Genomic DNA, 14,974 nt, shown 5'->3' on the forward strand with positions numbered 1-14,974 from the left:
ACCAGATGCATATAAATTAAATTTACCAAGCAGTCAGTGATGACTGTGTGTTGGAAAAGTAGAGTGAGATCTGCAGTCTGTTCAAAAATGTTCATGTGTTTGAGATTTTCCAGCTGGGAATGTTTCAGCTTTTCCCTTTCGTCCATTGACAGCATTTTTGGAAAATCAGAATAACCACTTTTAATCAGCAAGCATTCTGTTTATTTATTTATACAACTGCGAATCCCCGCCCCCCAAGTCTATTTACACAATACACTTTATTTCTTTAAATATAGTTAACAGAAACATTCAAATTAGCTGTTAAGTGTTGCATTGTATAAAATACAGTGGCAAACATTTAAAAAAAATGCATAAAAACAATTGTGAACAGCACTAGATTTAAAAAGTGACATATCAAGTACAGCAAGTTTTCTAATCTCTGTGCAAAAGTCTGCAAATCCCAAGAAAGTTCATTAGATGCCTCTTCAGGTGTTGGACATGTCAAGTTTTGTTCTACACATGTGCTTGAGAAAGAAAGCTTATCCAAAAAAAGCAGGAAACATTTGTATCGTCCTGTAAAGATCTTTAATCTCACCCATGTTAATTGTGTATTATCTCACCACTTGGTTCTTCTGGAAGGATAAATCTGATTTCATCATTTCTCTCATATCTCACCAAGTTTTTGATCACGTCTACATGTATTATTGAGTGGTTTGGAGTCAAAGGATCAAATGCAAGCCAGGCTCTCTTCAGAGAACAGCGAAGTTCTGGGTTTGAACTTGCTTGTTTCAACATACCAAATGATCAGAGAGAAAGGTCCAAGTAAAAACTGGGGGGAAAAAAAATCATCAAATCAATGTGCAAAAAATCAAGACAAACTCTGTGCAACACATCGCCTTCAGTGTTGCCCATCTCTGCTTGCTACATTGAGAGGCTACGCATGACATTAATCATCATCATCGTCCCAGCAGTAGTCCACAGCATTCCAACCGAGAGCAGGGCTTTTGGAAACAAACAAACAAGGTACATAGAAAAATAATGGCAAATTAATACTTTGTTTTAGAAAAATAGATGTAACTGTTATTTCCAAGTCTCTGCGGATGAGTCGTGTGCTGTAATTACAGATCAATACGTGTCACGCAGACCTTTTTATAATTGTTTCAAGTGCAGTCTCCATGCAATACACGAGCTTGTGCTGGACTTTATGTAGTTGGAAAACTAAAAGGACTAATTCTCATAATGCAGTCTAATCTAAAATGGTTTGGTACATTTACATTTGTGGATAAGCAGATTTTTGGTGTGTCGGACTGATGTTTGTAAAGGCTAGAGCAGGCGAATAAAGCTAAGGCCGTTTGGAGGCTGAGCTCTGTCCTCAGCATAAAATACATGAAATAAACCTTGTTTAAGATGATTGTTTAATCATCATGCTTTGTTAACGTTCACATAGGCAATGTTATTTTAGGAGTATAATGGAAGACGTAAAGCATGCAACTGAATGAAACTAGCCTCCAGCAGTTCCTTCCAGCTTTCAAGAGAATTTGGGACGCTGGTTCCTGTCAAGCAGTCTCATTCTCAAACACTTGAAGGACTTTTATGTCAAGGAAATCAGTTTAGGAGTTTTAATTATTTCTAAAACATTTATTTTCTGTGACAAAATGACAAATGGAGCTCTTCGTTTGAAAGAATAATACCAAGTTAAGATGAATTTGAATAGGTGTAAACGCAAAGTTCACTTTATCTGATGTATCCAGATACAGATAATTCATAAGAAATCATGTATGTGTGCACAAAAACTGAAATGTGTACACATATTCTCACATATTCTTTTCTTCTTGTATGAACCGGGCATGTGTATTAGGAAAATTACCTTCTTAAACCATGAATGGATTTAGCCGATCCTATCACTGATCTTTTGTATACAAAAACTCTGGATCTTGTGTGAAACACTCACTTGTGGGAACTGTGTTCTGTTGGTCTCAGTTCTACAATCACATACAGATCAGCAGAAGCTAGAGCTCTGTATGTGTAAAGCAAAGGGCAGCAGGTGCAAGGGTTAAAAAAAAAAAAGAAGAATACCAAGGCATCAATAAGGTCCTCCAATAAGCCCCATCCTTATGTATAACCACTACACACTATTATTGTTATTTATAGCTCCCACATCAAAAGCATTTACCAGATTTAGTGTTGCTCAGTCACGCTAGAGTGTAAATAGGGCAACAACCTTGGTTGCCCTGTGATTGCACTGAATCGTGAAGCACCTTCAAGCTTCAAATAGGGCAGCGACCCATCTCCAAACAGGAAATGTGGACTGATCCTCTCACACAAATTGGCAAAGGTTTGCATATAATTGCTAAGTTAGGAATAAAGTCAGACTACAAACATGTTGCAATGAGGCAACGTGTCAATATGAGCAACTCTCCTGTGATGAGTCTCTGCAACAGCCCACTCGACTCAACTGGTTGCTGCTAGTTGTATACTGATTATATTCCTGTATCAGAGCCTGTCATTTTGCAGTTATTCTGCTATATTGCAAAAACAATTTATGGAGGAATTTCTGTTTTAAAAACATAATGTTCTGGCTGGACTCTGAATCTACATAGCTAATGTGAATTTCTATTTACTTTCTGTGCAACAGATTAGCAGTTTTGACTAATTCCTCACAGATAACTGCAGTAGTGTTCCCAGACCTGGTCCTATCTTCGAAACAACTATTTCAGAGGCAATAAGATCCCAAGGTTGCAGTAATTTTGGTCACACCACAATCTCCACCCACTGATTTCTACAGTGTGATAATAATTAAATAATAAGAAATTTAAGCTCCGGGACACTTTCTTTTGTTTTATTTCCATCACATTATTACTGATCTCCATGTCAGCAAGTCAAGCTTGACTTACTCTGAGAAAACCATGTGTACGCATGTTCTGAAGTGTGTTTGACTCATCCTTTGTCCAGCTTTTTCATGCATATTCATGGTTTATATATTTGGCTACTGGTAAAGTTAGATTTGTGTGTGTGTGTGTGTGTGTGTGTGTGTGTGCGCGTGTGTGTTTTTTATAAATGGACTAGCTTAATAAGCTACAGGAATTATTGTTGGTGAATTATCCTGAAAAGACTGGAAAAAACAATACATTTTGTAAACTTTCTGTCACAAACAGCCATCAAAGATTCATGCTGACTTTTGTCAGTGTCTCGTTGATCACTACCAAAATAGAATAGGACAAGCAGACAGTGAGCTGTGCTTCACACTGTAAACCATCACAGAAAAAAAACTTGTCCAAACAGCCTTGACATAAATGTCCTTCATGTTTTTGACTTCCTCAGGGTGTTAATCATCTTCATGTTGTGGTCTTAATTTTTGTTTGTTTCTAATAATTAAAGTGAGCTAAAATGTGTGAAGCTTTACATCAGGTTTGCTCTATACAAGTAAATTCATCCACAGCACAAACGCTATGTTCTTCAGCTCATAGATAATTATTTCCAGAATGTATTTAACTCTAGAAACATACCAGAAAATCCACTGTGGCTCCTCATCGTTACATCATTATTGCTTTCAAAGACTGACAAAGTTGTCATTGTGCTATGGGACATCAGAGCAGCCTCTACACACTCTAATATTACATCCTGTAATAGGGGCTGAATAACTGGTTTTTCATATGTCATGGCAATGTGGTGTACATTAGGCACGCTAAACATACAGACAGCTCTCCTTGCCAATATGCGACTGCACCAATTTATTTGGAGCTTGAAAGCTGTGGAGTGAAATATAAACTTAGCACAAAAAGTAAGGAAGTTTGTGTTTGGCTAATTGTATCAGTGATTGTTTATTTCCCCTTAAATTGTGCCACATTTGTAAGGAAAATGCATTTGTGGGTTGAGCAGCAAAGTTAAGTATGTGGTTGCTTGCCAAACAGCTTATTCTGTGACCAACACAACCACTTTGGCTGACTTGGGTCAAATGGTGGTTGTAAAATGGGACACCAGCGCACAGCACTGTGCTACCAAGCTGGTGACTAGGATGAGGAGGAGGTGGAAGGCGAGGCCCCTGTTTTATAATGAACAAATTGTCAATATTTCTTGTTTCTTCGCACTTCAGTCATTTAATTCAATAAACAACACCAAACAAGACAACAGATAAACTGGTTTGGCGTGTTTTTCATAGTTTCAACCCACTTGCTCAACACTGCTGCTCAACCCACAAATGCATTTTCCTTACAAATGTGGCACTATTTAAAGGGAAATAAACAAGCGTTCCAACAGTATAACATTTATTAGCAAGAAGGATTATTACAACAAAGAAATAATTGACCAAACACAAATTTCCATACTTTTTGTGCTAAGTTTAGAAATGCCTTGGAAAGAGTTTCAAGTAGCTTTGTTCCCTGTGAGGAGGGAAGAGTGGTGGAAAATGAGAGTGGAAAGCTACAGTCTGTGTGCAGTCTGTGAGCGTGCTGAGGCCACCCCTGAATGAATGGTGGTTTGCACTGTGTGTGAGGAACATGCAACAGAAGACAACATGAGAAAAAAAAAATCATGCATATCTTTTCGGAAGAGCACATTAGGTGCCTTGAGTTGCTGGCAGTGTTCTATTTCAACTATGTACATGGTAGATGATGACTTTACACGTGGAAGTAATATAGTGTATAAATACCTCTGTATAAATGGATTTTATACATCTAAATTGGAGCACAGGGCAGGGACGGAGGAGGGAGCTAGGGGGTTTTCTCAAAAGGAATGGAAGAAAGTCTACAGTTTCTTTTAACCTTTGCATATTTAGTCTCTTTCTTAAACCCTGAGTCAAGCTTTAGAAATAACCTTCAGTCATTGTCGAAGGGTTTGGAGTGGGGGGTAGGGGCTACATCCCTGGAAGCCCCGGGTCGGAGACTGGCCTGTGGAGTCCCAACATTCCTGAGCTGCTGGGGACATCTGGTAGAGAGGCTTGCCGGCTTGATGGGAAATTCAGTGGATGTTGGTGGTGCTGCTGCTCTGCTGAGTCTAGGATGTCTCTCTGCTCAGTGTTGGTGTTATTCTCAAGCAGTCCAGCTAAGTCCCCATTGGGATGAGTCTCTGCATGGAGAAGGACTGGGGAGGTTTCTTTGGATGTGTTCAGGGCTCTCTCTGAGCCGGGGCTCTGGGGATGGAACAGTACAGTGGAAATCCACAGAAATTAAAGAAAGACTACACACAGCAAACGACTTTCTATCACATGATATAAACCCCTGACAGCCGGTCAACGTAGGAGTGGTTTTTGGTAGTTCTTTCCAAGGCTTTATCTCACTTACTTTCTTATTAGTTTTAATAAATAATAAATAATAAAAATTTAATTTAATTTAAATTTTACTGTGAATTTTGTCCTTCCATATAGGTGCTCTCCTGCATTATTTCAACACTGCTTTCATAAATATCCACCTATAATACAAAACCTATAATAACAGGAGATGAAAAATTTTATTTGCTGTCCAGTAGCCTCTTTATTTATATGCCACTACTGCATGCCATTAACTTTTTCTACTCTCTGTGATTCGTTCTGTTTGTTGTCTTTCTGCTCCTGTTTTCTCTCTCTTGTTTTTTACGTCACCTGATGGCTGCCCTCTCCTGAACCTGGTCCTCCTGGGAGGTTTATCCTGCTTTTTTTTAAAAAAAAAAAAAAAAGGAATTCTTCCTCCCCACCATCACCAGTGCTTTGCTCATAGGACACACAAGGGCAAAATATGGCTTGAGGTTCAGAACTGGCACATGGAGCTTCCTAATCAGGCTCCTGATGTCCTAAAACTAAAAACTAAAAAACAAACAAAACAAAAACAAAAAACAGTTAGTAGATCTCATGGCGAATGACTGAAATGAGTCCATCCTGCTCGATTTAAACAAGAAAGTGCAATAGTGCAAAAAAGTCAATGTGGCCTTTTGAAAACAAACGCTTCTGATGCTCGTCACAGGAGATTGCTGGTTCATAAGGATAGTATTATTAATAAATCTTATAACATTTCAGGCTATTTACCTTCAAATGTAAAAGGACCGTGAACTGTGAACTGCTGCCACAAATAAATCAAACTGGATTTAATGGAATAAAAGATCAATATTTAATATTATTTTGAAGGGCAAGCTGCTCCAACTTTACAACAGCAGCACGCTGAGTGATGACGGGCAAAATCCACTGGTGTTCTCTGATTTGTGTAACGCAGAGCTCCATCACAGCTAACCAGTTTGCTCTACTATGCTCCAAAATAACTCCTAACTGATGTTTTCCTTGCTGACCTGTGATGGAGGGACCGTAACATGAACAGCAGGTTATGTACTGTGTAATCTTTGCTTTAAGTAAACATTAAGTAAATGTAGAGGAAATGACCCCTTTAAGCTCTTTTTGGTAAGGTAGTTGCTATTTGGTTTGACTTTTGGTAACTGTTATTTAATTATATAATAATTACAAAAAAACCCCCAAACAACACAAAAACTATGATTGGAATTCATCAACAAGAATCTTAAGATTATACAGATTTGAAATTTACCACAAAAACGGAGCCAAAGCTATTGTAAAACAGTGTGACAACCAGCTGAAAACCGTGGCAGTGTTAGGGAAAATCAGCGTTTCCACTCATTAAGCTTCTGCTGTACCTGCGGCTGGGATGGAGCAGGGCTCACATCGATGGCAGACACCAGCTGGATCCTGACGGCTGGCCTCTGGTACTCTGGGCTGGAGGTGACGGTGCTATAAGCTGGAGGACCGGCTGCTGTTTGCCTCTGAAGGAGCTGCAGGATAGCCTGGATGTCTGCAGTCATCTGGGACTCAAGTCTGATGGCCACAAAACATGAAATAAACTGAAAAGCAGCATGACAGTGGTTCCATTTTGGATGCTGTAGATCTTTGTGTTTCATTAGAGAAAACACATCTGAAGGAAATATATTAGCAGAACAAAAGTTCACTTCAACAAAGTAACAATGAGCCTTGATAGTTGATTGTTTACATCAGGGGAGGGGAACTCCAGGCCTCAAGGGCCTGTGTCCTGCAGGGTTTTAGATGTGTCCTTGATCCAGCCCAGCTGATTTAAATGGCGAAATTACCTCCTCAACATGTCTTGAAGTTCTCCAGAGGCCTGATAATGAACTAATCGCTTGATTCAGTTGTGTTGATCCAGGGTGATATCTAAAACCTGTGGGGACACCAGCTCTTGAGGCCTGGAGTTCCCCCATTTTTGATGCTCGACATCAGGGGTGTCAAACAAAATTAATAGGTAATTAGCAAGACTCTATAGAAAGTGGTAACCCCTAACTCTACCTAAGTAAATTTAAATAAATGTAAGTAAATGTAAATGTTTGGAAAAATGTACTTCTAAAAGCGTCTGGACTTCTTTAAGTTGCTTGAAGACGTTTCACCTCTCATCCGAGAAGCTTCTTCAGTTCTAAGGTCAAATGGTGGAGAGTCCCAGATATAAACCTAGTGGGAGTAACCCCCCACTGGGTTTAAATCTTCTTTCCAAGCTCCTTAGACTGCGATGACCTGGATGACTGAGAACCTTCACAGACGTACTTCTAAAAGTACTTTTATTGCGCCATGTTCATTCACTCATAAGCTGCTGTAACATGAATCAAATGGTTCTATAGAACTCTCAATCAAGACTGATTTCCATACTGATGACAAACAGGTGATGAGTTCCTGCTTGATAGTTCTGAGTACACCAGTCAAAAACTTTAATTAAATGAGATCCGAACAAATGAACAGCTGTTATTTCTAAGAGAAGTCTTCTGGTAATGGCTACTCGCTGTTGCTGTGACAGCAAGGAAGACCATTAAAGGTAATCATTACTACACAACATACGGTTACATTGTCACCTTGTTCTCTGAGCGAGAGACTATCTCTCCACTCTGTTACATATTTCATATGTGGGGGTTATACCCCATACATATGGAATATGTAACAGAGTGGAGAGATAGTCTTGATATGATAGAGAACTAAAGTACTCTTACTAAATCCCCAACGTCTGCAGTAATAGTATCAGTGTATCAGTAGTGCAGTTTACTACCAGGATTTTAAAAAATGTATTTGTGTAAATTTCAACTGTTTTGCAGAGTGTAAGTTATGCAGTGTGTGGACTGTTATACAATGAATATGCAGACAGAAAAAGCATACCACAGTATAGTGCAGTACCATGGATGGAACACTAGAGGGAGCTTTAAAGCTTCCTTCATATAGTAAGGACAATCAAGAGTTTCCCGGTAGTATGATCCTGCTCAAATGCAGAGCCTTCAGGAAGATGAGGAATTCTCAAAGGTGTGACCGAACACATATAGTGTGTGCATGTATTGATGCATTAAAGATTTCACCAGCAATAAATAAGGAAAGATAATTCAAATATTCTGAGTTGTGTGCTAAAGATATTCGCTAGTAAAAAGTCTAGTAATTCCCTCCAAAATGAAGTGGAAATGTGAAGTAGTAGATAATGAAGAAGTGCTCCCAGTGCTCAGTTCCCTCACTGTTGTGCCGATTTTGAACCTGATTCTGTGATATCTGCACTTGAAAGTATGAAATCCTCTATAAAAATGAACTGTTTTTCATTTCTCCTGGAGATTGCTGCATCACCTTATGCACCAAGTTACATCATGAGCCACAGGGTGTTAGGTGATGAATCACCTCTTTTCCCCCTGCTTACACACTCCTTTTCTGTCCTTCAGTACAAAATAAAGAGAGTCAGTAAACACAGCGAGCAAAACAGAAGCTTTCCAGTGCAGACTCGAGCACATTGGTACTTTGTCAGGTGAGTGGGGGTTTTTTCACCCAGAGGACAGAGTGGAAGTAAACACTTTGTCTCGGTTCTGCTGTGAGGGTAAATGAGGGTTGGTGGTGCGGTGGCCAAGCCTGCCCATCAACTGAATCAGCATAAATGGCTGAAAGGTATTCAGCAGTGATGAGACCATTTTGGATGCTGTAGATCTTTGTGTTTCATTAGAGAAAACACATCTGAAGGAAATATATTAGCAGAACAAAAGTTCACTTCAACAAAGTAACAATGAGCCTTGATAGTTGATTGTTTACATCAGGGGAGGGGAACTCCAGGCCTCAAGGGCCTGTGTCCTGCAGGGTTTTAGATGTGTCCTTGATCCAGCCCAGCTGATTTAAATGGCGAAATTACCTCCTCAACATGTCTTGAAGTTCTCCAGAGGCCTGATAATGAACTAATCGCTTGATTCAGTTGTGTTGATCCAGGGTGATATCTAAAACCTGTGGGGACACCAGCTCTTGAGGCCTGGAGTTCCCCCATTTTTGATGCTCGACATCAGGGGTGTCAAACAAAATTAATAGGTAATTAGCAAGACTCTATAGAAAGTGGTAACCCCTAACTCTACCTAAGTAAATTTAAATAAATGTAAGTAAATGTAAATGTTTGGAAAAATGTACTTCTAAAAGCGTCTGGACTTCTTTAAGTTGCTTGAAGACGTTTCACCTCTCATCCGAGAAGCTTCTTCAGTTCTAAGGTCAAATGGTGGAGAGTCCCAGATATAAACCTAGTGGGAGTAACCCCCCACTGGGTTTAAATCTTCTTTCCAAGCTCCTTAGACTGCGATGACCTGGATGACTGAGAACCTTCACAGACGTACTTCTAAAAGTACTTTTATTGCGCCATGTTCATTCACTCATAAGCTGCTGTAACATGAATCAAATGGTTCTATAGAACTCTCAATCAAGACTGATTTCCATACTGATGACAAACAGGTGATGAGTTCCTGCTTGATAGTTCTGAGTACACCAGTCAAAAACTTTAATTAAATGAGATCCGAACAAATGAACAGCTGTTATTTCTAAGAGAAGTCTTCTGGTAATGGCTACTCGCTGTTGCTGTGACAGCAAGGAAGACCATTAAAGGTAATCATTACTACACAACATACGGTTACATTGTCACCTTGTTCTCTGAGCGAGAGACTATCTCTCCACTCTGTTACATATTTCATATGTGGGGGTTATACCCCATACATATGGAATATGTAACAGAGTGGAGAGATAGTCTTGATATGATAGAGAACTAAAGTACTCTTACTAAATCCCCAACGTCTGCAGTAATAGTATCAGTGTATCAGTAGTGCAGTTTACTACCAGGATTTTAAAAAATGTATTTGTGTAAATTTCAACTGTTTTGCAGAGTGTAAGTTATGCAGTGTGTGGACTGTTATACAATGAATATGCAGACAGAAAAAGCATACCACAGTATAGTGCAGTACCATGGATGGAACACTAGAGGGAGCTTTAAAGCTTCCTTCATATAGTAAGGACAATCAAGAGTTTCCCGGTAGTATGATCCTGCTCAAATGCAGAGCCTTCAGGAAGATGAGGAATTCTCAAAGGTGTGACCGAACACATATAGTGTGTGCATGTATTGATGCATTAAAGATTTCACCAGCAATAAATAAGGAAAGATAATTCAAATATTCTGAGTTGTGTGCTAAAGATATTCGCTAGTAAAAAGTCTAGTAATTCCCTCCAAAATGAAGTGGAAATGTGAAGTAGTAGATAATGAAGAAGTGCTCCCAGTGCTCAGTTCCCTCACTGTTGTGCCGATTTTGAACCTGATTCTGTGATATCTGCACTTGAAAGTATGAAATCCTCTATAAAAATGAACTGTTTTTCATTTCTCCTGGAGATTGCTGCATCACCTTATGCACCAAGTTACATCATGAGCCACAGGGTGTTAGGTGATGAATCACCTCTTTTCCCCCTGCTTACACACTCCTTTTCTGTCCTTCAGTACAAAATAAAGAGAGTCAGTAAACACAGCGAGCAAAACAGAAGCTTTCCAGTGCAGACTCGAGCACATTGGTACTTTGTCAGGTGAGTGGGGGTTTTTTCACCCAGAGGACAGAGTGGAAGTAAACACTTTGTCTCGGTTCTGCTGTGAGGGTAAATGAGGGTTGGTGGTGCGGTGGCCAAGCCTGCCCATCAACTGAATCAGCATAAATGGCTGAAAGGTATTCAGCAGTGATGAGACCAGAATTTCTACCGAGAGGCAGTGAGCAGAATATTGAAGAAACTCAAGTAGTTCCACCCTTCAATTCATTACTTCATGTGAGATTTGTGAGACAGTTGCTAACAAATGCCATCTCCTTCAATTGGCAACTTTACTGTGACTTCCACAAACCAAACCTCGTAGGATGACGTCGAAACCCTTGCAATTTGTCTGTATCTTTTGGCTCTGCGCTATAAATAGACAGTCGTTAACTGTCTTCCTCCCCCTCATCTGTATCAGTGCACCAGCCCAGAATCACACCAGCTGCTCACATGGTCCACTCTCTGCATTAACACAGCTGCAGTGGGTGTCTGGCCTAAAATGTGTATGCAAGTTTTAGCCAATTATAGGCAGAATTATGGGATTCACATGGCTAGCTCTCAAAGAAGCTGCTGAAAAATACAAAGCCTATTATAGAAAATTGAGTCAAACATGATCCCAGAGGTGTCTTTAGTAATCCAAAGGTTAAGTGCCTGAAAAATCCTGAAATAGCATTCCACTGATTTAGCTCCTGTAACATTGACTAGTGATGGTAAATCTGATTGGCCAGTAGTACTGACCAATAGATTAGTTTAAGTTTTAACCAAAACTGTTCAAAATGTGAAAAAAGCCTGAAAGTTTACATATTGGTGCTTTTTTCTTTGTTCCTTTATTTAAAAACAGGACATCCGTGATTTGGCAGTTGCTCCCCAGAAAAAGGATGTGTTATAGTTTTTATGGGATTAACTGAGAAAGCTAGCTTTCTGGTATAAAAATGAGCTATGAGTGGTTTCAACAATGCAAAAAAAGTAGAAGAGATCAAAATGCGTGGTCTACATAGGAAGAGAAATGGAGAAGGGGGTCAACTTGAAGGAAAAGTATGTGAATAATGTGACCGTGAAGAGGGTTGCAGACAGAATCATGAGTTTGAACCCAGAAATTTAAGGGGTGATGCTGAATGTTGTCAGTGTCACAGATTGAATATGTCAGTTAGAAGAAGGAATTCTAGAGTAAGTTGGATGAAGCAGTAGAGACTGTTCCCATGGGCGAAAGAGTGGTGATTGGAGTGGATGTCAATAGACATGTAGATGAAAGGAACAGAGGTGATGAGGGCATGCTGTATAGCTATAGTGAGAAATCGAGAAAGACAGATGGTAGTGGATTTTGTGAAATGGACAGAAATGGCTGTAAACACAAAGGGAGAAACATAGGGTGATCTAAGAATGAAGGAAGTTAAACACAGGTGGATTACATCTTATGCAGAAGGGGAATCCGAAAGAGAAGACTGCAAAGTTATGTCAGGGGAGAATGTCGCTAGTTAGCATCAGACGGTAGTCTATAGGAAATTACTGTATATTAAGAAGAGGAAGCAAGTACAAATAAAGCTGAGGATGAAAGAATCGTATGCACAGTTCAGGGAGAGAGACCTGCTCTGGTTTGTAGGGAAGTGTTACCGATGAGTGGGAAAGTACAGCTAAAGTACACCAAACAGCTGCCAAGAAGCTGTTTGGTGTACTTGGTGGGGAAATGGAGAAGTGCAGGAATGTATTCAAAGAAATAGGTTAGCTAAGAATAAGTTGAGTAGTCAGAGAGTTGAAGAATGGAGACAGAAGGCTTGCAGTGACTTCTATGTGATCCTAGGCACTAATGAAGGCGAAAAGGACTTTTACTGACTGGCTAGGCAGAGCGCTTGAGTTGGAAAGGATGTGCAGCATGTTTGGGTGATTAATGATAAATGAAATGAAAAATGAAAAAAAAAATACTTATGCTATATATACTTATATATGTAGATAGTAACGTGTTTAGGACTGACATCATGTTCCATTCTGCTCAGCAGACTTTTGCAGGGACGTTCAGCTTCAGCTCCAGCATTGACTGATAAACTGGTCTTTTCCTGCTGCTGTTGCTATATCGCATTTAGAAATTCACTATTGAGTTTAGCCGCTAAAGTTGCCTGAAGTCTCTGTATCAACGTAATCCTGAGTGTTGACGATACAAAGAGCATTTGCAGTCTTTTGGTTTGACATGACCAACAAGCTGTTTCAAAACCCTTCCCCTTTGCCCTTGCGCACCTGTTGAGGTGCTGCTGCAGCAAGTCTAGACGTTGCTCCACCTCTCCATAGGTGAGCTCTGTGTCACTGTCATCCTCCCTGGCTGGTGTTTCCTGGCAGTGAGCCGACTCCTCCGCAGCCTCACCGGGATGCTGACGCACCCACTCGTCAGGGTGGAGCTCTGGAGGGAAAGACATGCAAGCAGAGATGAATACGCATACACACGCGTGCACAAGAAACGATCTGTGTTATTAGAATGTTTTCTCAGGGAAAGCACTGTATGTGCTGTGCCCTCTCATCATTTAGCTTTACTGAGCTCCGAGCAGCTTACCACCTTCTGATTCCTGACATTTACACTGGAGAGGAAAACACCCATCTGACCCCAGCTTGCATCACAACCTCAGTGGGATTTTCCTGCCTCTCTTTTGGGTTTCTGCTAGAGATTAAATTGACATTTCCTGTGCATTTCTCTCGCCAGTTTGTAAGAATCAATATCATTCTGCTCTCCAGAACAAATCCTCTTACAGCTGTAACATCTGAATTGTGGGATATTATCAAACCAACACACTGACACAGATTTCCCACGTCAGTGTGGAATCCTGCTGAGTTTGACTTGCAGTTAAAATTCAGGAGCGCCCTGTGCGTGTTTATACTAAACCAATTTATGGAGGATTTAAGGTGACTGCAGCTGACTACTGAGAGTGCAGATCAAATGAAGTCAGATGCAGCTGTTTATGTGGAAGCTGCATCTGCATCGGAATGCATAGGAGGATTCTGTATCGGTTTGCTGCGCGTTTACAGCCGGTACAGTCCTATTAACAACATTCACATTAACAACATGTTTCCAACAGATCCTTCAGTTTGGCCCGAACCTACAGTCACAAGGGGTGTCCCGAGCCAAGTGCTGGATAAAATCCTCTAACATTTTATTACTGAGTTGGTTTTAGGTTTCAACATGACACATAATCCTTTTTGGGATTTTTAATAGATGTGACAATCCTCCCCTCAGGCTTTTTTAACTGGGGTTTTTTGAATTCTTGAAAATGAACTTCTAAGTTAATTACTTATTCTGGTGTCAACCTTTACAGGGAAAAAACCCCCAGATTTACAGGAAACTGTGTATTTGAACAATGTCAGTAATTTCCCAGATGTTTCTTTAGTGTTTTATCCACTTGGTTTTTGTTAGAAAAAAACATTTATTTGAATGACAGGAAAGAAATAAAGACTAATCTCTTGTTACTTGATGGAGAGATAAAAAAAACCTCTTCATTTGTAGGAACAAATACATCTGACATCTCTGTCACCTTTGTATTCCTGGTTCTGTGCGTTGTCTTCAGCCTGTGTACTGGAAGCACTGTTCAACCCAAGGCCCAGGGCGTGGTCCCTTACCACCGGGTAGCCCAGCACACCAGAACACAAGGGCCTCTGCTCCTCTTCCTCCTCCCTGCCTTCCTCTTCCTCCTCATCCTCATCATCCTCTCCCTCCTCAGCAGACTCTCTCCTCTTCTCAGCTGCCGAGGAAGCATAGATCTGCCTCGTCTGCTTTGTGTTGCAGTAGGTGACCGCAGTCTCCTTGTTGTCCTGGTTGTGGGAGCCTACGGGCACAAAGTGCAGTCAGGAAACCTGCTGGGGGAACACTGACTTCCTCTGGGGATGTGGGGGTTGCCTTTGTTATCTGACAACAGTAGCACGTGTCTTGCTTTGGGATTAAAGTGAGGACAAACAATGTTAAAGCACAATCTAGCCTGTTAATGTTGTGCATTATATCATAATGTGTTCCAAATGTGTGTTTACAAGGCAAGCTTGTTCAGCAGTAATGAATAGTGAACATGAGCTTTTCATTCCAAACTGAAGTGAGGTCTAAATCTTCACACCTGATGGATGTAGGCATGATATGCCAGCTGCTAGACTGTGAAATGGACCATTAGCTACTTTCTCTGTCCCTACTTGTGTTATACTGTGAGATGGTGACACCAG

The 14,974-nt window shown here is 40.4% G+C and overlaps 1 protein-coding gene across 3 annotated transcripts in view; it reads right to left on the reverse strand.

Annotated features, from left to right (window-relative positions):
• Positions 1-178: 178 nt before the first annotated feature.
• LOC146547627 (voltage-gated inwardly rectifying potassium channel KCNH7-like) overlaps positions 179-14,974 on the reverse strand; it is a 79,678-nt gene continuing 64,882 nt past the window's right edge. For all 3 annotated transcript variants that reach the window (XM_085265559.1, XM_085265558.1, XM_085265557.1), the window contains 4 exons: positions 14,302-14,592; positions 13,019-13,178; positions 6,589-6,766; positions 179-5,107 (listed from right to left, as the gene is read on the reverse strand). In XM_085265559.1, the coding sequence (XP_085121685.1) occupies positions 4,832-5,107; positions 6,589-6,766; positions 13,019-13,178; positions 14,302-14,592 (905 nt within the window). In that variant the 3' untranslated portion in view covers positions 179-4,831. The remainder of the gene's footprint in view (positions 5,108-6,588; positions 6,767-13,018; positions 13,179-14,301; positions 14,593-14,974) is intronic.

Source organism: Mchenga conophoros, linkage group LG23 (genome assembly GCF_057382185.1).
Source record: "Mchenga conophoros isolate Kocher_MC1m ecotype Shallow Benthic linkage group LG23, M_conophoros_male_GT1.1, whole genome shotgun sequence".
NCBI lineage: Eukaryota > Metazoa > Chordata > Actinopteri > Cichliformes > Cichlidae > Mchenga > Mchenga conophoros.